The 20,334-nt window shown below is 49.4% G+C and overlaps 6 protein-coding genes across 6 annotated transcripts; 3 read left to right on the top strand and 3 right to left on the bottom strand.

Moving 5' to 3' along the window:
- Positions 1-3,700: 3,700 nt before the first annotated feature.
- Positions 3,701-5,495, bottom strand: N7519_007487 (uncharacterized protein; the record flags this gene model as incomplete). The annotated part of the gene is made up of 3 exons (XM_057294263.1): positions 3,701-4,027; positions 4,086-4,966; positions 5,063-5,495. 3 exons carry the CDS (start codon positions 5,493-5,495, stop codon positions 3,701-3,703), a joined length of 1,641 nt encoding a protein of 546 aa, XP_057149074.1.
- Positions 5,496-6,808: 1,313 nt separating this feature from the next.
- Positions 6,809-7,633, top strand: N7519_007486 (uncharacterized protein; the record flags this gene model as incomplete). Its single annotated transcript, XM_057294262.1, has 1 exon — positions 6,809-7,633. The coding sequence occupies one exon, from the start codon at positions 6,809-6,811 to the stop codon at positions 7,631-7,633; it is 825 nt and encodes a 274-aa protein (XP_057149073.1).
- Positions 7,634-8,660: 1,027 nt separating this feature from the next.
- On the top strand, positions 8,661-10,833 carry rscE (uncharacterized protein; the record flags this gene model as incomplete). The annotated part of the gene is made up of 3 exons (XM_057294261.1): positions 8,661-8,757; positions 8,814-9,394; positions 9,448-10,833. The coding sequence occupies 3 exons, from the start codon at positions 8,661-8,663 to the stop codon at positions 10,831-10,833; spliced, it is 2,064 nt and encodes a 687-aa protein (XP_057149072.1).
- A 309-nt stretch (positions 10,834-11,142) lies between these two features.
- On the bottom strand, positions 11,143-13,134 carry N7519_007484 (uncharacterized protein; the record flags this gene model as incomplete). Its single annotated transcript, XM_057294260.1, has 1 exon — positions 11,143-13,134. The coding sequence occupies one exon, from the start codon at positions 13,132-13,134 to the stop codon at positions 11,143-11,145; it is 1,992 nt and encodes a 663-aa protein (XP_057149071.1).
- Positions 13,135-13,362: 228 nt separating this feature from the next.
- Positions 13,363-15,345, top strand: N7519_007483 (DEAD/DEAH box helicase; the record flags this gene model as incomplete). The annotated part of the gene is made up of 3 exons (XM_057294259.1): positions 13,363-13,596; positions 13,644-14,853; positions 14,921-15,345. The coding sequence occupies 3 exons, from the start codon at positions 13,363-13,365 to the stop codon at positions 15,343-15,345; spliced, it is 1,869 nt and encodes a 622-aa protein (XP_057149070.1).
- A 1,274-nt stretch (positions 15,346-16,619) lies between these two features.
- Positions 16,620-19,885, bottom strand: N7519_007482 (putative translation elongation factor eEF-3; the record flags this gene model as incomplete). The annotated part of the gene is made up of 2 exons (XM_057294258.1): positions 16,620-16,705; positions 16,771-19,885. 2 exons carry the CDS (start codon positions 19,883-19,885, stop codon positions 16,620-16,622), a joined length of 3,201 nt encoding a protein of 1,066 aa, XP_057149069.1.
- Between the last annotated feature and the right edge of the window lie 449 nt (positions 19,886-20,334).

The raw sequence follows: 20,334 nt of genomic DNA, 5'->3' as shown, positions 1-20,334 counted from the left end.
TATAGCTTGTTGGGTGATATAGCACGCACGCTTCCAGCTCCAAGCACATGGAGCAGGAAGAACCGTCAATGAAACGAAAGGCAGACTCGGAATGACCAAAGAGTAGGGTCTGGTAAGGGACTACTCGTCTGTCCAAAAAAAAGTGGAATAATAGCATTGTGGCCCGCCATAGAATAAGGAGTGTGTGGTTAGATTTACGAAACATTACTGTATACGCTTTATACGCTGTATGTGCTAATATTTTCTCTTAATGGCCTAGCAGGATCACTAGAACGTTCCTGGATAATGGTCCTCCTAAGAGCACTTGGAGCAATATCCTACGCACGTCATATAATTCCATTGTGTGACGACCATTTGATCAAAAACACGATTAGATATCTAATTGCAGCTCTCGTTAACATGCAAGCAGGATGTATAATACCAGAACATAAGTCGTAAACCCATAGCAATACCAAATGAGACAGTCCTCTTGGCGTAGCAACCGACAATGTTCGGTACACTGTCCCGCTCCGTGTCTCCGCGATCGACAGGATTGTGATGATATATTAGAAGTCCCTGTAATTCGAACACTGCTGCCTACCTAGCGTGTGCTAGCAAGATAATTTTCTAAGGGTCCAGCTGCCCTAGACCGGTTTCATGACACGATCGCTCGTATGGGACCTCGAAGGTCCACCCGTCGTTACATCTGCCTCTTCTAACTTGAGCATCACGAGTACACCACGAAGTGCTTATATGTTTGGTTCACAGGCCACAAGGACAAAATATCTACGAATATTACGTCCCCGCAGCGCCTACAGAAAGGACAGCATAGAGAGATAGATCATGGATAACCATCCATTGACGGCCTGAGACCCCGACTCTCTCCGCCTGTTTATGCAGGATCTGAATTTTCAGATAGATTCTTCGTCTTCCATTATCATGTGCTCAGTCAGTTCCGTGCCTTTTTTTCCCTTTTGCCTCTTCACCACAAACGTATATTACTGTTTTGTATTAGTGAATTCCCGTCGAGTATTGAAACGATAGTGCTTTTACAGGATTCTATGGGACTGTAAGTGCAAGACAGACTAGCGCGAGGTCCACCAGGAAGGAAGGACACAACCCCTGGTGGCTGTTAAATGGCCTATGACAACAGTCTTTGGCAAACGCAATTAATAAATACACCATCAAAGCACAATTCCTCGAACCTCTCAGAACCATACATGAAAACTTTTGCGATGAGAGGTGAGTGACTTAGGTTCTGCATATTTTCCGCGGTGTTGTAGAAGTTCCTCATTGAAATCTTCGAGAACATCTCTCGACCAATAGAAGACATGGGAAAAGAGCAACGTTAGAACCCACTTTAGGTATCCATATAAGAAAAGCATAAAATCGATGATCATGGTGAAACAGTGGTGTTTGGACGAAGTGTACGGAGTAGCCTGTTCTTGTACGGAGCAGACCCTGTGGGTTCCCACGCGCTTCTTCCGTCCCGAGATCCAACCTAAACCGGAAAAGAAGCCCGCCAAGAAAGTCCATTCGAATTAAAGTACTCACCGATTGGCAATGTAAGTGTTGATCTACATGAGTTACACGATGATCTGTGGCATAGAATGAAGTCAAAGTTAATACATCTGTACAGGCTAAAAGGCCCAATATCAGCGGTAGGCAAGCTTTTACAAGGAAAACCCTTGATCTAACCATTTCCCTAAGACGCTTTTAGGAAACTCCCAGCACTGCAATTATCACAATCTTTACGTAATGCCAGTTATATAAATATCGTGGCCATAGAAAATTCCGCCCCCATTGCTTTTGTCTTCGGGCGTACCCGACCCTATCGTGTTACCTTCGGATCATCCCGTTAAGTCTACGTGATGGTCTTAACATCAGTAAGTGCTCCCTTGAACTTCTTTATTCTACGTTAAGATTTGGTGAATACGGGTTAGAAACATTGAAGCAAACATTAAAGCTAGCTCTATGAATACCGGTGATGTATGTAATGTGCATATCACGACTTGTCTCCACTATTTTGTTCTTTAGGAACTTGTTAGGGGGATCCGAGGGCCCTGATGTCTCTAACAGAGACGCACCCACGTTTTGATTTATACCCACTACGGCGGGAGGGTCTTGTCTTAGTGGCCGGGTATATATTTAAGCGACAGTTGCCCCACTTAACCTAGAGGATTTCCCTAAAATATACTCTAGGCAGCGACTTCAGGCCTTCTTTATTCCAATTACAGTGTTGTAAAATGCCACCTCGGGACTGATCTGCAGGGACTTCATGTATGAGATCGTTCTAAGAATAGTTGTTAAGTGTAACCTCCGCTGACTGATAGGTCTTCTTTCGGTGGTGAGACATGGCGGGGTAGGCGAAAATCTGTAGAATTTCGATGAGATCAAATCAATAGATGATATGAAAACTATAGTCCGCGGATCTATCTGGGAAAGCGAACGCATCTAAGAAGAAGTAGAAGAAGTACAAGGGAGAAAGCTAGGTGCGAGCACTAGCACTAGAGGCAAGAACCTGTCTAGCAACCATATGTACAATCGTGTTCCCCACTTCGAGGCTTCATTGCTTGCCTTCGCTTATCTACCCGGACTCATTAACAGCACCGTCCCGGTCCTAACCGTTCAAAGGCAGTCAGCTATTTTTGTTCACTTATACTCCACGTCACGAACCGACCTTCAAGTTGGAGCAATTTTCACAATTAGTGCAGTTTACCATGTTGGAGCAATTATGGCAATTGACGCAGTTCTCCATATTGGAGCAATCCTGGCACTTGCTACAACTTGTCATGTTCGAACATTGCTTGCATTTTTCACAGTTCGTGCAGTTGCTGCAGAATGAACAGTCGACACAGTCATCACAATTGGAGCACTAGAGTTATTTATAAGTCTCAGAAAGGTTATGAAGGTAGCTTGGTAGTGTGGAGGTAGAATGATCTAGATGGTGTAGAAGCATACATCGTTGCACCCTGCGAAGTAGTCTTTAGTACTGCTAGCCTGTTTAGAGAATGTAGGCTCACCTTTGCAATTGTGACAGTTGCTATTGTTCTTGTTTCCATTATCGTCTCTACAGAAATAGAATTAGTTAGTGGATTGGGTCTAAAGAAAGAAGTAAACATTAGCGAATGGGGGAAAGGGTCTGAACTCACTTGTTGTGGAGTGGAATTTGCGTCATGCTGCCGACCTCGGAAATATTCGGTTCACCAAGAATGTGAGTGTTAACTCTTTTAATATGCAGAATTAAAGGAAAGGAATATATTAATGCACACTGCTAAATAGGGCTGACCAGGCAGGTTATATAGATGTAGTTACTTGATAACGGCCCTTATGTCAGTATGACGTAATCAGTATAAAAGTCCACGGGGTGCACCTCAGTCGATGACAGGTTGCATTTCAATGTAGCTCTCTCTGACAACAATTGTTGATATGCCATTCTCTGCTCCCTAGAGTCATAATATAAAAATCCGGTTTGAAAATCAAGTACTGTACCACTTCATTGCTATGGGTGCTTGATTAGTACGTTATCATGTGAGTGTGACTGGATCATTGGGAGAACCTCTTATGAATTAGCATTAATTGATATGTTGTATATACACCGAATCATCATGCCATAGCTTGACCATTGACAAAATGTAGACCTTATTTGTAAACGGAACACCACCAGAAGAAAAGAACAAGCCCTATGCCTGTGCAATTCACGTAGTTGGCAAGGACCCTCTTAAACCTTGTTCTGGACATTTTTGCTCATTGCACGGACCTTGTGGCCATACCTATACAGCACAAAGGGTACGGGCGCCATGATAGTTCCGACGATGCCAACGATTGTCAACGACCAGTGGGGGCCGATGTTCTCATACATCTTGACCGAGGCCGGGCTCAGGGCGCCGGAGACGACGTAACGTGAAAATGTCATAAATCCCAGAGCCGAGGCTGCAAACTTCAAGTACACAAAGATGGTGTACATATATGTTGTAGTGAAGATGCAGACAAGAGAGTAGCCGAAGATACCAGAGGCCACGATCGGCGACCAGATACTGATGGAAGACTAGAAAATAAAACAGTATTAGCAGATGTAGGGAGACTAAGATGGAATGAACACTTACGTAGCAGGTCCAAGCCATCCAGAAGAGTGAGATAGGCATTAAAATAGAAGCTCCCGCCATAGCCCACCAGAGAGACACCTCCGGCTGCAGGACTTTGCCATTAGCAGCAGCTTTCTTAGCAGCCTTCTTTGTAAGACTATAAAGCAAAGGAACCAAAAGCAGAGCGACGAGAACACCGGGGACCATAGCAGCAAAGATGACAAAAGTCAAGCTCGTGGAGATCCCGTACACGTTAGCAAATATAAAGGGATAACCGTTGAGGAAGGTGAAGAGAACAAAGTATAACAAGACAAGATAAAAGCTGAAAATCAGGATAAGGGGTTCTGTCCAGATCATGACGAAAGGTCGGTACACATTCGTCAGCAGCCGATTGCTAAACGAGCTAATGACAGCGGAATGTTCAGCACGATAGCGGTCGTCGCCTGTTAGATCGCGCAGGTGCTTCGCACGCCATTCCAGCAAGATAGGGCTGAACGTCTCCGGCTGGCCAAAGATCACGACTATCAATACAACACCAGCGATGATGATAGAGATCCAGTCAGCCCAAACGAACCCAATCTTTGGTGTGTAGGCCCCTATTACAGGACCTAGGATGGGACCCATGTAAGCGGCCATAGTGAGCATGGGTAGGCCGAAGGGGATCTGTAAGGGTTGCCAAATGTCACCGACAGTTCCACCAGCGACCGTCATAGGCGCGGCTGCAAACAGAGCGCAAATGAAGCGGAACGCGAGAGCAGCGCCGTAGTTTGGGGCCAAAGCCTTTCCCAAGGTGAATACAATGACAAGGATCAGAGTAACGAAATAAACAGCGTTACGGCCGAAGGTCTCTGAGAAAGGACCAGAGAATAGCGAGCCCACGCCAATACCGATGAGGAAGATACCTGTGCTCATTCAACACCAGTGAGTACATATTGGACCTGATCTTCAAAGCCAAAGCAGAATAATGGGAAATTGTAAATAAAAAAGAATTAACATACCAGTCGTCATTGACCCCGCCATACTGTTCACACCAAAGCGAGCGTCAAAGGCATCTTGTGTCGCGCCCTCAATAGATGATGGAACCGTCATTGCAATGGCGATCAGAGCGCACATGAACATGACCATCCATTTCTTCAGTACTGACCAATTGAGGGGATTGCTCGGATCGTTGTCTCTCCAACCGACCACCAGGACAATATCACCGTTGGCTCCGTTTGGGTGTGAAACCGCAACACCAGGCACGAGAAGCATATCAGTTGACAGAACTGGCTCTTTTTCTCCTTCTGCTTCCGGGCGCATATAGCCATCCGCATTTGCCTCGAGTAAGGCTGGGGAGACGTTAGAACGCAAGCTGGAAGTTTTGGCTCGGGCGTATGCCAAGTCCTCCTCCACCTCTCGGCGGAGACGACGGTACTGTAAAATCGACTGCATATTGAATTTCACTCGTTGAAGTTCGCTGGAATCAACTCAAGTACTAACACAAGAGGGTAGAAGGGCAGATGATTGTAGAAAGGAAGACCTCAGTCCACCAGGGGAGCGAGGAAAATTTATAGTCGATATCCTCCATTTCAACATTGTAGTTTCTAATCCATAGCAAGGATCAGTGTAGGGAATATAGATTTATCACCTCGACAGTTCGTCAGCGTGATCGGAAACATTTGGGATTGGGCGCATTCCGACCTCGGACACTTAGGGCTCAGCGATCGGGCGGATAACAACCCGGCTCGGTCTCGCAACAGGTGCTAATCAATCGGCGATATCTCATTGGCCGAAAGGTCGGAGTCGGCCCCGAGATTCCTGAGGTCCAACCAGGCAACCTTTCCCGAGATATCAAAAGAGGAAAACAAAGCCATTATCTCACGCTTTTAATGGAACGCAGAAAGGATAGGAATTATCTCTCGTACATTGTGCATAAAGATGTGACCTCCACATAGAATGAAGTTCCAAGTCGTATCAACAACAAAGTGAGAAGAATCTGCCCGTTTGATACTAAGGCTATTTCTTAAAGAAACATATCTTCCTTTGATAACATGATACTCCGTGGATTACCGTATAAAACAAAAAAAAAAAGGATTTATTATATACAACCTGGCCCATAAATGTGTCTAGAATACTTATTAGAGGGAGTACCAGTGAATAGTGAGTTCGCTATAGCCAGGGAATATGGAAATCTATACTTGCCGTGGAGTGCAAGGCCGAAGCTCTCCTACCGAGGCCGAGTAGTATTAGTAGGCAGCCTCGGAATGCCCTTTGTCTTCCACCTCTTTCACTTTCAAGGTTCTAATGATAGAAAATGCTAAGTATATTGCGTCTTGTGATTGGGCTAAACTGTTTTCATTCACTCATTTCTATTATTGCGTCCACCAAAATAGGGTTGTTTCAAGTCCTACAGGCCCCTTCTTTATCTTCATTTTGACTTCGGAGGAAATACAATGCTGCTATGTCCACGCTGAAAGAAACAATAGGTCTATATTAGCTTTCGGTAATGAGGAGCTTCTCAAGTATTGTATTTTTAGTGTATTTGTTTGTTCTAAATAGGATAAAGAACAGTATCATAGACATCCGCATTGATCCAAGTGAATAAAGAGGTTTTGAAGTATTTAACTGTCGACGAAGCCCATCCCAACTCTCGATATTCATTCAACAGCCTTGAAGCAATCAACACCAATACTCAAACAACCAGAACAATCCTACAAGTTAACCATCTCATTCAACACACATCATTTGTCAATAACATTGCCAACATGCCTCGAACCAACTTGAAAGTGAAATCTGGTATGAAGGCATCTGAAGTGAATCTTAGGAGAATGTGGCTGCCGCTTCGTCTTGACGACGTTGACAATCCACAGAATGCGCTTGACCGTCAGTCGGTCCTCGATGTTATCCGAAGTGTCTACGATCCTTTGCTAACTGCTTGGCTTGCTGAGCCAGGTCATACCTGGCAAAATCAGTTTTCGGCCAGAGCTGCCAGTAGCCAGTTTCGAGAACAGGTCATAGCTAGGATGCGAGAGCTACCATCAGGCGTTCAATCGATAGAGTCTGAGGCAGTCCTTGGTGAAATCCTATACGATATTCTTAGGTTTTACCGGTTTACCGACCCCGCCTGGAGGGTACCTACCCCTGGCACTGCTGTCGCTTCACCTGCCCCTGCCCCTGCGGCTGCCGCTGCTCTTGCTCCTGCTCGTCCTCGTGCTCGTCTTGGTCCTGTTTTGAGGAACCTAGTTGATGGTGCTATTGCCACAAGAGTGGTTACTGCCGGTGCTAACCTGGAAGTGCTTGCAGATGCAGCAAACCAAGTACTTGCGCCTACTGCTACTGCTAATCCTGCTAACCCCCTAGATGTACTTGCAGAAGCTGCATGCTCAGCCGAGCCTAATCCTGTGGCTTCTCCTACTGAACCTCTCGATATACTTGCTGCTGCTGCAAGCACATTGCCATATGCTCCCACTCCCGCTCCCGCTACTGCCGCCGGCCCGATCGAATCTCCTGCTCCTGGGACCAAGAGAGGTAGAGACGATGAGTCCGAGGATGAGTCTGAGCTGCCTGATAAGAAGAAGCAAGCGAAGTAAACCATTCTACGTTATCACATGCAATGGTATGTATCTATATGTTGTTTTTGTTTTTGTTTTTGTTTCTGCTTTTGTTAGATTTGACTATAAGGGTATTGAATATATAAATATTTTGTCGGCATTCATATCAAAGAAGTTTCTTCGTTAAATTTATCAGGCCGAATTCAAGGTTTCTTTGTACGCACTTTAAGTATCTTCCTATACGTTACTGTAGAGAATCCAAGGTTGAGCTCCTCTTCGCTGATTAGGTCTGTATGTTCAAGTACCTAAGGTGCTTGACTTGAATCAGGTTGAGAACAACCTGGCTTGCTTGAAGCCAGTTAAGATATCAGGCACTAGCCAAGGAGACACTGTAGGAACCTCAGGCTATCATTGCCTTGCTTGATGCACACATGGGGGTGAATATACACAGAAAAATAGATTGCTTTCTTTTTTGTAGGATTCAAGTTTGCTTAGTATGGGGAAATATCTTCTATCCATGGTTGATGGCTCCCTGCATATCGTATATAAAGCTGTTAGGATTTCCATGGTTTCCCCACCTTTTAGTTTTCTAAAACTGACAACTCTCGAACATGTTTTCGCAGTCTAACACTGTGACATAGCCCAGTAGGGCTATAGCTATACTGACAAAATGACAAAATCTCAAATTACTAACAGTGACAACGACCTCGGAATATTGAAACGTATATTGAAACTTGATATAGTTCTCATTTAAATGTAGATTATGAATCACATATCACATGACGACGGGAAAGGTCCCAAGTCCCAAAGCGGTTAGTGGCGATTCGGTTCTTGGCACTCGCCCGTGAGTTTTGCGTGTCGCGACCAACCTCCCCCAAGTGCCCACCAGCAACCCGTCCAATCATCACTTTAGGTCTTCCATCTCCCGTGGCCTTGATTTACGCCATTGCTGGCTTTTCATTGTTTTATTTCATACTACTATCGCGCTCTACACAGCAGACAGACTGATACGCGGGAAAGGAGGTAACATTCTGCCGACCGCGAGAGCTGCTTGCTTTGATCCATCATGGATGACACTCCCATCAACCCGGGTGCGGCCCACGAGAATGTCCAGTCTGTGACTGGCCTAGATGGCGCAGCTGATGCAGCTCGTGAAGCCTCAGGTATGTCTATTCTCAAATGGCTTTGATGTTGCACCGCGTGCTAAATTCTTGGACAGGAGCGCAATCGCGCCAGGATTCGCCCGTGAAGAAGATTGAGAACACACCTGGATCAGACAACCCGATGGACGCTCCTGCGTCTCCGAAACCTCGGAACGGCGGAGTTGAACCGGAAGACGAAGAGATGGGTGGTACTGAGACCGACGCCAAGCCCGACGCCGAAGGTTTGGAGGATGCTGTGGGCGAGTCGCATCCGCAAGTGGAGGGAGCGGACGGGCTTGAGGACGCTGTGGGTGAAGAACAACCCGCGGCATCCAAGTCGTCTCTTGAAGCCGCCGCGCGCGAACAACTCGTCACCCAAACACACGCCATCATCCTCCCCAGCTACGCGACATGGTTTGATATGAACACCATCAACCCAATCGAGAAGAAGGCTCTCGCCGAGTTCTTTAATGGCCGCAACCGCAGCAAGACACCTGCCACATACAAAGATTACCGAGACTTCATGATCAATACCTATCGACTGAACCCCATCGAGTATTTGACCGTTACTGCTTGCCGTCGCAACCTTGCGGGTGACGTCTGCGCTATTATGCGTGTTCACTCATTCCTTGAGCAGTGGGGCTTGATCAACTATCAGGTGAGTGGCCTTGTTATTCCCATTCAAACACACCTTAGCTAACACCTCTGCAGGTTGACCCTCAGACACGGCCGTCCAATATTGGGCCGCCATTCACCGGCCACTTCCGAGTAATCGCAGATACTCCACGGGGCCTGCAGCCATTCCAGCCTGGGCCAAATCACGGCGTCACGTCCGGCAAGGTTCACCCGGCCACGCAGCGTGCCACCTCTTCCATCCCTCCATCTAAAGACGATCTTAACCTCGAACTACGCCGCACCATTTATGACGACAAAGGCAAGGATATCACCTCCGCCGAAGATAAAGACAAGCAGACCAACGGCGACGGAACGAATGGCTTGGACATTGCTCAAGAATCCAAGAAGAAGGCACACTGCTTCTCTTGCGGCATTGATTGCACCAAACTTCGATTCCACTACGCCAAATCGGCTACGACGTCAGCCAACGCCGCTACGCCAGATACCAAGTATGATCTGTGCCCGAATTGCTTCCTTCAAGGGCGAATGCCTTCTAGCCACAATGCCTCGGACTTTGTTAAGCTCGAGGACAAGGGTTACTCTCACTTGACCGACAAAGGCACTGCGTGGTCGGACTCGGAAGTGATTTTGTTGCTGGAAGGCCTGGAGAACTTCGATGAAAACTGGGAACAAATTGCGAGCCACGTTGGCACACGATCTCGGGAAGAGTGTGTCATGAAGTTCTTACAGCTCGAGATCGAAGACAAATATGTTGAAGATGTCCCTGAGCTTCGGTCTGGCAGCGGACGTGATCCCATCAGCCAGTCTGAAAACCCCGTTCTTTCTGTCGTGGCATTCCTAGCCCAGATGGCGGAGCCTGCAGTGGCTGCCGCCGCCGCCGGCCGATCTGTCGACGAGATCCGCAAGGAGCTCCGGAGCCAGCTCGAGAAGGGACAAGGCAAAGGCAAAGACGCAGTCAAGGCCGAGGATTCAATGGACGTGGACCCCGCACGTGAGGCCGAGCAGCAGGTTTCCGCCAAGCCTAAGGAGACCCTTGGCACCATCGCTCTGGCCGCATCTGCCGCACGCGCTGGTGCTCTTGCCTCACACGAGGAGCGTGAAATGACCCGCCTGGTCTCCGCTGCAGTCAACGTCACCCTGCAGAAGTTCGAGATCAAGCTGCAGCAATTCAACGAGATGGAAGAAATTATCGAGGCTGAGCGTCGGGAGTTGGAGCAGGCGCGCCAGCAACTCTTCTTGGACCGGATGACATTCAAGAAGCGTGTTAAGGAGGCCCAGGACGCGCTCCAGACTGTCAGCCTGCAGGGCCCCAACGAGCACACGAGCCAGATGCTGGCTGATGCTGCTACTACAGGCATTGGAAACCACTACAGCTTCCAGCCTGTTGGCGGAGATATACGGGCTGGCACCCAGCCTCTGAGCGCTCAAGCTGGTGCCGACTACAAGACCCTTGACCTGTAGGCTTCCTCAATACATGTACGATAATCCCCCATGGATCTTCTGAGAGAGGAACCCACAGGGACTGCTTTTTGTCTCGCTGAGTTATGAATATTCTGAACTTTCTGGCTTGGAAAAGGCGCAACTTTTGTTTTTCTGTTATCTGCTGGAGTTCTTTTCTGTTGATTCACCCTCTCTCCAGAAAGTGGATTGTTCTTAGGGGGTTGAACTAGGGGGGTTGGGGATCTTTTTTCATCAATGTGTTTACTCTTTAATCATATGTCCTTGATGGGAATCTTATATTATTACTCAAAGTAGATTGTTTAGTACCTCTCATCCAGGCCCATTTGGATTGCCCGGTTGACCAAACGTTGCCATGTAGTATTTCACCCAGGACTCTCCAGTGGTTGGTTGAAGTTCTCCTTGCTGAGATCCATCCTCATCGTCCTCGTTCCCGTCTATTGCGTCTTCATCGTCGTCCTCGCCCGAAACAACCGCAGCGGAGAGAGGAACTGCTGGTTCGTTGTATCTGAGCCTTTTCAGCGGAGGCATTTCCAGGTCTTCGTTCAGATCGGCGAAATCGTACCCGTACTCCTCCCAATCGCTGCGGTAGACAGTCCGATCCCGCCAATTAGAAACATCCTCTCTCATTCTGCGCTCTGGCAGTTGCTTGGTCTCGTCCTCGACTTCTTCTGCCTTCATAGGTTCACCAAGGACGGACGGCACGGGTTGTTCCATCAACTTCAGAAAGCTGGCCTCTTCGCGATGGCTGGCGTTCTGGTCTGCAATATCTGCTCGCTCTTCTTCAGGGTCTATTTCCAATTCGTCCGTCGGTGCAACTGGCGCTGTCGGTTCGGATGACTCTCGTGTGGCCAAAGGGTCGTCATCAATGTCCTCTGGTTCTGAATCTGGTTCTGACTCAAATTCGGGCTCTGATTCCTCTTCTGGTTCTGGTTCTGGCGTTGGCTCAGGTTCTGCCTCTGGCTTGTTGACTTCCATTTCCATATCATCATCCGATCCGATGTCATTGTCCACTTCGATGTCGTCGTCAGTGATGTCGTGGTCTTCACTGTCCTCTTCATCGTTTTCATTGTACATGGTTCCATCTTTACGGTACCGGGTCCATTCGTGTTTGTCGATGATCTCCTCGGCTTCTTCGTAGGTGAATACTGTAGGCACCCAGCCTTTCCGGTTGTTGATATCTTCTAGGACTGTTTCATTGCGACGAGCAATATCCACAAAGTTAGGTCTGCAGTGCTTCATGTTGAGCACTTCAATGGCGGCCCGCACATCTCGCGTTCGAACATATCCCTTTCTATCGTTTCCACTGCGATTCGAGCTGCGCAGTCTTGACATAGCGAAAAAGAGGGATGATTGGACCAAGCGGCGTGTGACACTAACGGCGAGAGAGTAGAAGTCCACAGCAGTATCTGCAGTCATAGACGGGGTATGTCCATACGCTGTGATCAGGTCTTGTCTCTTGGCGAGGTTCCACCAGTTGTTCTCCACTTGCTTCCCACCGAAGTTCATGAACAAACAATAAGAAAGCCGAACCCAATATGGAAGGTTTAGCAAATCAGATGCGAGGCGGAGGTCACCTCGAGCACTGCCGTCCTCGTTTTCCAGATCATGTGCATGAGCTCTAGTTATAATCCAGTGATCTCCGTGTTGTTTTGTTCCAGCTTGAGCTTCAAGGAGGGACTCTTTCAATGATAGGACATCTGCATATTCCTCGAGTAGCCCACAACACTCTTGGCTGACTTCTGTAGCCGCTGGGACATCGCTTAAGACAGGCATGCGTTCCAGGTGCACGTCGGAAGAATACTGGGCCTCCAAGGCTTTATGCAAAAGTCGGATATATTCCATAACCTCAGGCTCCGACTTCGTACCGATTGCAGCAGCAAGCTCTTTGATACCGCCCTTGCCCTTCCGGTCCAGTCCATTGAAGAACACTTCCTTCTCGGTGGGTGTCCAGACCATCGAGCCATGCTGACTGACTTTATATGTGTTCTCAATTGCCCTCAACGAGGCATAATCAATAATCTCCGAGTTTTGCACAATAAGGTGGGAGTAGGCTCGGAGAAATGTGAGCGATCCACGCATTTGCGGGACGCGTGCCATAAGCGCATCACCGATTTGTCGTCCGACCCCATTGAATGTCGGGTCGCGATGGTAATCATATTCATCAAGGCCCTGGTTTGGAGTTGGAGAGCGTTCAATAGACGAGCGGGGTTGCTCGAAGTCGGACCCAGGCTCAGATAGCTGGAAGTCGGAATCAGACTCGGCGTCGTCGTCGGGCTCATAGACGGAGGCGGAGTCGCTCATCGTTCAGGCTCGCAGGTTTGCAGCGCATACGGGACGTTCGGTAGCAAAACATCACAGCTGCGCCCTTAATGAAATCTGCCACGTCAATTTCATCAAGAGCTATAGAATCAGAAAAAAAAGTTGAGCTACGGAGATCCACTATGAGATTCAGGCTTATCGATAAGCATGTTTGCTCTGTTTGCACTTGCGTTTGAGCTTCAGTGAGACAGAGACCATTACAACATCTGCATGGAGTTCATACGCTGTGTCTCGCGGTTGAGACTCCCAAGGAGATACTTGGTAAAGAATCCTCTGTTGCAAAAACCTTTGCGCCATGTGCGCTTCAACTCAACCAAGTCCCCAGTTCCTCCGAGCATTGTGCTCCGCGACTACCAAGAGGAAAGCATTCAGTCCGTCCTGAAATATCTGGGTGAAGGCCATCGACGCCTAGGAATTTCACTTGCAACAGGAGCTGGCAAGACAGTAAGGCTTAATATACTTCTTATCCAGCATCATACTGATATTTGCAGGTCATATTCACACAGCTTATCAGCCGAATCCCTCCTCGCGATGCGAAAGCCACCAAGACCATGATCATCGTCCATCGGCGCGAACTCGTCGAACAAGCCGCGAAACACTGCAGCCTGGCCTATCCAGACAAGACCGTCGAAATAGAGATGGGCAAGAATGTTGCAACGGGAGCAGGGGACATCATCATCGCGTCAGTCCAGACACTAGCGCGGGGGCGCATGTACAAGTTCGACCCGAGTGCATTCAAGCTCGTATTGGTGGATGAGGCGCATCATATAGTTGCTAAATCATACCGTGAAGCTCTGGGACATTTCGGGTTGAACGAGCCATCTGCCAACGGACCGGTCTTGGTGGGTGTTTCGGCTACTTTTTCACGGTTCGATGGTCTCAAACTGGGCGCTGCCATTGATCATATTGTCTACCACAAAGACTACGTTGATATGATTGGCGAAAACTGGTTGGCCAATGCCGTCTTTACGACTGTCAAGTCGGGGGCCAATTTGTCCAAAGTCAAGAAAGATAGTTTCGGAGACTTTGCTCTGGGATCGCTTTCGGAGGCGGTTAATACTACGTCTACGAACAACATCACAGTCCGGGCATGGATGGCAAGTGCTGAGAACCGAAAGTCGACTCTTGTATTCTGTGTCGATATCGAGCACGCGCGGCGGCTTACCGCCGCTTTTCGCGACCATGGCGTCGATGCTAGGTATATCACGGCTAGCACACCTAAAGGCGTCCGCGCTGAACAGCTACGAGCTTTTAAAGACCAAGAATTTCCCGTGTTGCTAAACTGTGGTCTTTTCACAGAAGGCACGGACATCCCAAATATCGACTGCGTGCTCCTAGCTCGACCGACCAGATCACGAAACCTGCTCATTCAAATGATCGGGCGTGGTCTTCGACTTTTTCCCGGGAAAAAGGACTGCCATGTTATCGATATGGTAGCTTCGCTAGAGACCGGAGTCCTATCAACACCGACATTGTTCGGCTTGGACCCAGACGAGGTTTTGGACAACACCAGCGTGGAAGATATGAAGAAGAATGATGATCAGGGAAGCCAATCGGAAGCCACACCTGAGGCCGATGAACAATACGATGGCTCAGACAACGACCTGAAACTCCAATTCACAACCTACGACAGTATATACGATCTCCTCAGGAGACATGCAGTCCGAGCGACACATCAGATCGTTCAGCCCGCACAACTGGGTCCGGGTCGGCGATGACAGATATATGCTTACTGATATATCTGGCTGGATCACGATTGAGAAAGCAGACGATATCTTCACAGCTCATCATGTCATGAAATTCAATAACCCAACAACAGAGGCACCGCAATTCACACGTCCTCGCAAGATCGCCACTGGCTCGGATCTGGAGAGCATTGTCCGTGCAGCGGATACCTTTGCCAGTACGAAGTTTGAAGAACATTACATCGCATCTTGGAAACCTTGGCGACGGGCCCAGGCAACACCGGGACAAATCAAAATGCTGAACGGAGCTCGCATTCGAGATGGCAATATAAAGCCCGAGGACTTGACTCGCGGTCAAGCGGCTGATATGATTACGAAGCTGAAGCATGGAGGCAAGAAGCGCTTCAAGGACCTGGAGGTTCAGAAGCGGAAGAAGCTGCGGCAAGTGGATAACATGGCTGAGCTTCAAAGAAGGGTTGATGTCAAGGTCGGGCCAGTCGAGGCTTGATGGGGTAACAGGTGGTTTCGTTTCTTGTAAACCCTTGGAGAAACGAGACGTTGAAGAAGCGAAACTGTTCTAGACAGTCGCAAATCGCCTGGCGATTGCATTACTCTGATGCCAAAGAGCTCAGGATTTGCCTGGAAAATTATCTCCGGCAGGAAGAGCTTCTGACAAGCAGAGGAGGGCCAGCAGCCAGGCAGCACACCCCAACAATAGGGAATTTACCATTTCTGGAGGCTCTTGCGTAGTTCTAGCTAGGATTGACCAGGAGTGGGCTATTCCCCCCCTGGCATCCTAGTAGGTCGGAGTTTTGGCTCTCAAGGGCGAGACGGTGTGAGATATAGATAGTGTGTGATAACTTTCCTAGGAACAGGCAAGGAAATGATAGAATTTTTGACATGGTTACAAGGCCCTCATGATTGGAGATATAAATCGACCATAAATGTCTTTTAGAGAGCTACCTAGGTAGCGTTTACACCACAGAATAGAAAGAAAAAACCCGTCACATTATAATTCAAGCTAGTACTACTATAGCCATAGAGTCAGTCCATGGAGCTATATCACTTACATAGTTACACTTAACTCGGGATACATCTCGGCCTGGTATCGGGTACTCGGCTCAGGACTGGAAGGAAAGATGGACGGCATGCCGAGACCAATCGATGAGCCGGCGTACGCTGATAGAAACTCCATATGACTCCGACTCTGATTCTGACAGTTTTTCGAGGCCGATTCTTGATGGAGTCGGGATCGTTTTCATTATAAAACAAACAAAAATATAGCCCGGACGAAAGCACGATATAACTGTCATGTACTGTTCTTCATAGTAGCATAAAATCATAATCATGGAAGCGCAATAAGCGTGAGTAGAACAGTGGGAGGAAACTTCTGACAGATATAGATTGTGTAAATAGGGAGTGGACGGTTGCCGGACCATGCATGAAAACGTTATAAGGGGAGGAAGCTAATTTGGATGCAGGGCTCCAGGTAACAGGGGAGACATGCAATGCATATAACGGAAGATAGTTAACTACGTAGGCGAGGGCAGACCAGTGCAACCAGCCTGGATATCGGGGTATTGAGTAGACACGACTACATCCCGCAGTAACTTGAACCAATCTGAGCAAATAGCTCTATGCTCTGATCGAAGTCACAAATCTACAGCAGTCTGGAAAGATGATAACGAATGTTTGAACAGAGAATTGTATTTTGTCCTAGCAAAGCATATGAAATTCATCAAACGATCATAATATGCATCAATGAACACCCGAACTGGGCGCTCAAAGGTCTTCCTCATCGGAGAACACCTCCTCACCACGCTTGCGGCGGGCAGCACGCTCCTTCTTCTTCTTGCGGAGCTCAGAGCCTGTAAGGAGACAGTTAGCAATTGAACATTGTGATGTATAAGTGAGGTATAATTGTATGACTTACCAGAAAGCTTGACCTTCTTCTGGACAACGATCTTGTTACCCATGGCATCGAACTTGTCCTCGTCATCGTCACCCTTGGCGTCGAGACGGGGGCCGGAACCCTGACCCTGGACCCAGTTGTGTCCGGAGGGAGTCATCATACCGTCGTTGACGGCCCAGACTTCGTCAGTCAGGTTCTCAGTGAACTCACGGGAGTGAGTAATGATAACAACACCACCCTCGAAAGACTTGATAGCCTTGGAGAGGGCACCGAGGGAGTCACGGTCAAGGTAGTTAGTGGGCTCGTCAAGGACGATAAGGTGGGGACGCTGCCATGAGCAAGCGGCGAGAACAACCTTAACACGCTGGCCACCAGAGAGACCGCGCATGCGAGAGTGAGAAACAAGCTCGGCGTCGAGACCGAAGTTGGCGCAGTGCTGCTCGATCTCCTTGCGGACAAGGGGACGGAACTGACCGGAGGCGAGGGCCTCCTTCTGGTCAACCTCAGCGACCTGCTTGGGGTGAGAGACGATAATCTCGGAACGGGGCAACCAGGTGTTGTCAGCGGACATGAGAGGAGTCCACTTCTCGGACTTCATGCCGACGTTGTCACCCAGAGACCAAGAGATCTCGTACTCGTAGGTGTTCTTGAACTTGCGACGAGAGTGGATGCCAATGACACGGCGGAGGGTGCCCTCAACCTTGTAGATCTTGTCCATGGCCTTCTCATCCTCCTCGGTGACGATCTTGTTGGCACGGTCCATAGTCTCACGGTCCTCACCGGTCTGGAAACGCCACTGGATGTACTCGGAAGGAGTGGAGTTCAGGTGGTTATCGATGTGAGCGAAAGCGTGCTGCTTGATGTAGGCAATACGGATGTTCTCGTGCTGGTAGACCTCACCGGAGGTGGGGATAAGTTCACCAGTCAGGACGTTAACGAGAGTAGACTTGCCAGCACCGTTGGCACCGATGACGGCAATACGGGAACCAAGGGAGACCTGGAAGGTAATTCCGTGGATCTGGGGCTTGGGGGTACCGGGGTACTGGAAGGACATGTTGGTAACACGGCAAATAGCCTTGGACTTGGTCTTGACACCCTCAAGGAAACCGGGCTCGGGGAACTTGAACTCCATCTCGGAGGCACCGAGCTCGTAGTAGGACTTGGCAGCGGGGTGCTGCTTGACGAACTCGGAGAGGGTACCGCGGTAACGGCGGAGCTTGAAGCGCTCGTAGTGAACGACGTGCTGGATGACGTTGTCAAGGAACTTGGAGTCGTGAGACACCATGATGGAGGTGCAAGGAGAGTTCTTCAGGTAGTCCTCGAGCCATGCGACGTTCTTGACGTCCAAGTGGTTGGTAGGCTCGTCAAGCAGGAGGATATCGGGGCTCTCGAAGACAGCACGGCAGAGAGCGAGCTTCATCTTCCAACCACCGGAGAGGGCAGTGATGGGACCCTGGATCTGGAACTCGGAGAAACCGAAGTCGTTGAGCAGCTTGGCCTCGAGCTCCTCACGGGGAGGGTGCTGTCCAACCTCAGCCAGCTTCTTCTGGGTCCAGGCAATGACAGTCTGCTCAGTATCGGCAGAGTCGAGATCGTGCTCGACGTAGACGGTCTTGACCTCATCCTTCTTGGGGAAGCCCTCAAGCTGCTCGTTGTTAATGGCACGCATGAGGGTGGTCTTTCCGGAACCGTTGGGACCGAGGAGACCGTAACGCTGACCACGCTTGAGGCGCAGGTGAGTCTGGTTCAGCAGAATCTTGGCACCGTAAGCCAGGGAGAAAGTGCAGTTGCAAAGGTCAACACCCTCCTCCTCGTCAGAGGCAACGGCATCAGCGGCAGCGGCGTCGGGGCAGGCCTTCTTGCGGAGCTCCTCAGCGACGGCCTTAGCATCACCCTCGCCAACGATGGCAGTGATGTAAGGGATGGTGTTCTGGGTCCAGATGACGTGGTCGTTCTCCTTCTCGTCAACGAGCTGAGCGGCGATAGCAGCAACGTAGTTGATGGCCTCCTCGGACTTGGCAATGACGTCCTTGTGCTTGGCCTCGAGGATCTCCTTGAGGATGGCAGAGACGGTGGAGATGTCACCAGCGCGGGAAACCTCGGGGATCTTGCCGTCAACGACGTGACCGACACGGGAGAGGGTGTCAAGAGCCTGGCGAGTCTTCTCACGGGCCTCGGGGTCGGCGAGAGTCTCGTAGTTCTTGTTCAAACCGGGCAACATCTTAGGCAAGAAGGGAGCGACAAGCTGGGGGTCCTCCACAAGCTTACACATGTTGTCGACAATGACAGCGGTCTTACGCTTGATAGCGGTCTCACGCTCAACGAGACCACGGTCAAGCAGGGGAACCATGATAGCGAGGGTAGGGCCAGTGACATCAGTGACGAAAGTGGTGGCACCGAGCAAGTGAACGGTCTCGGGGACGTTCTGGGGCTTGGCGATACACTTGATCAGCTCGGGAATGAAACGCTCAATATCCTTGTTGACGATCAGACCGCAGACCTTCTCCATGGTGGAGTAGGCAGCCTTCTTGATCTCGGCCTTGGTGTCCCACATGGCCTCGGAGATGACGGGGATCAAAGTAGGAACCTGGTAGCCGAGCTGCATCTGGGCAGACTCGACGAGGATGTTGAGGCAGTCGAGAGCAGCCATCTTTTCGGGCCACTTCTGAGCGTTGGCGAGAGAATCAAGGATAGGGGTGATGACGGCCTTGACGGCGTTGCCGGTAACAGCCTGGGTGATAGCAAGAGCGGCGGACTGGGCGGCCTGCTTGACGGGAACCATCTTGTCACCGACGGCGGCAAGGACGGGGCCAAGGAGAGCCACAAGGTGAGGCTCAACACCGGGAGCGATTGTGGAGTGGGAGGCAATAGCACGGATACCCTCGAGGGCACGCTCACGGGCGGTAGCGTCCTTCTTGTCGGCCAGCTGCTTCTTGAAGATCTCGGTAGCCTTCAGAGGAACAGTCTGGTCATCGATGGGACCGCTGAAGAGAGTGGCAAGGTTGGTAGCAGCGGCAGCGGCCTCATCGGCGCTGCTGGACAAGTTGAGGTTCTTGACAAGGTCCTCGAGGACAGCGACCGACTGGGCGGTCTCCTTGCCAGTGACGGCAGGAGAGGCGACGTTGGCGGCAGGCATTTTGGAAGAAATTTTGGCGGTTGGAAAAGAGGAAGGGGGGTATTAGAGTAAAGAAAGAAAAATCCTTCCTTTTTTTTCTATGAGGGGTATCGTAGAATTTTTTTTTTGAGCAAAAGACTCAACTGCGTCAAATTTTCAGACGCGAGCGCTCAAAGATTGGAGCGAAACTTTTTCTATTCTGTCTATGCAGAGTAGAAAAACAAGAAAAAAGAAAGAAGAGGCCGACCCTCGAAAAAAAAGATGCAGGAGTGGAGGAGAGGGGAAGAAAGGGAAGGGGGGCGAGGATATTTATCGTTGTGGCATAACCTGGGCGGCAAAACCCTATGAAATGGCAATCAAAAATTTTTTTAAAATTTTCAGGCCCATTGTCCCGCACTAGTGCTGAATTAGGCTTAGTATCTCCGTTCCTGCACCCTTATTGGGTTAAGTTCTGCTTTCGTCCGAATTCC

The sequence above is a fragment of the Penicillium mononematosum genome, assembly GCF_028829835.1.
Source record: "Penicillium mononematosum strain IBT 11891 chromosome Unknown utg000003l:1.0-8172316.0:1.0-8177699.0, whole genome shotgun sequence".
Classification (NCBI taxonomy): domain Eukaryota; kingdom Fungi; phylum Ascomycota; class Eurotiomycetes; order Eurotiales; family Aspergillaceae; genus Penicillium; species Penicillium mononematosum.
The sequence above is the reverse complement of the archived record's forward strand: the minus strand, read 5'-3'. Positions and strand labels throughout refer to the sequence as shown.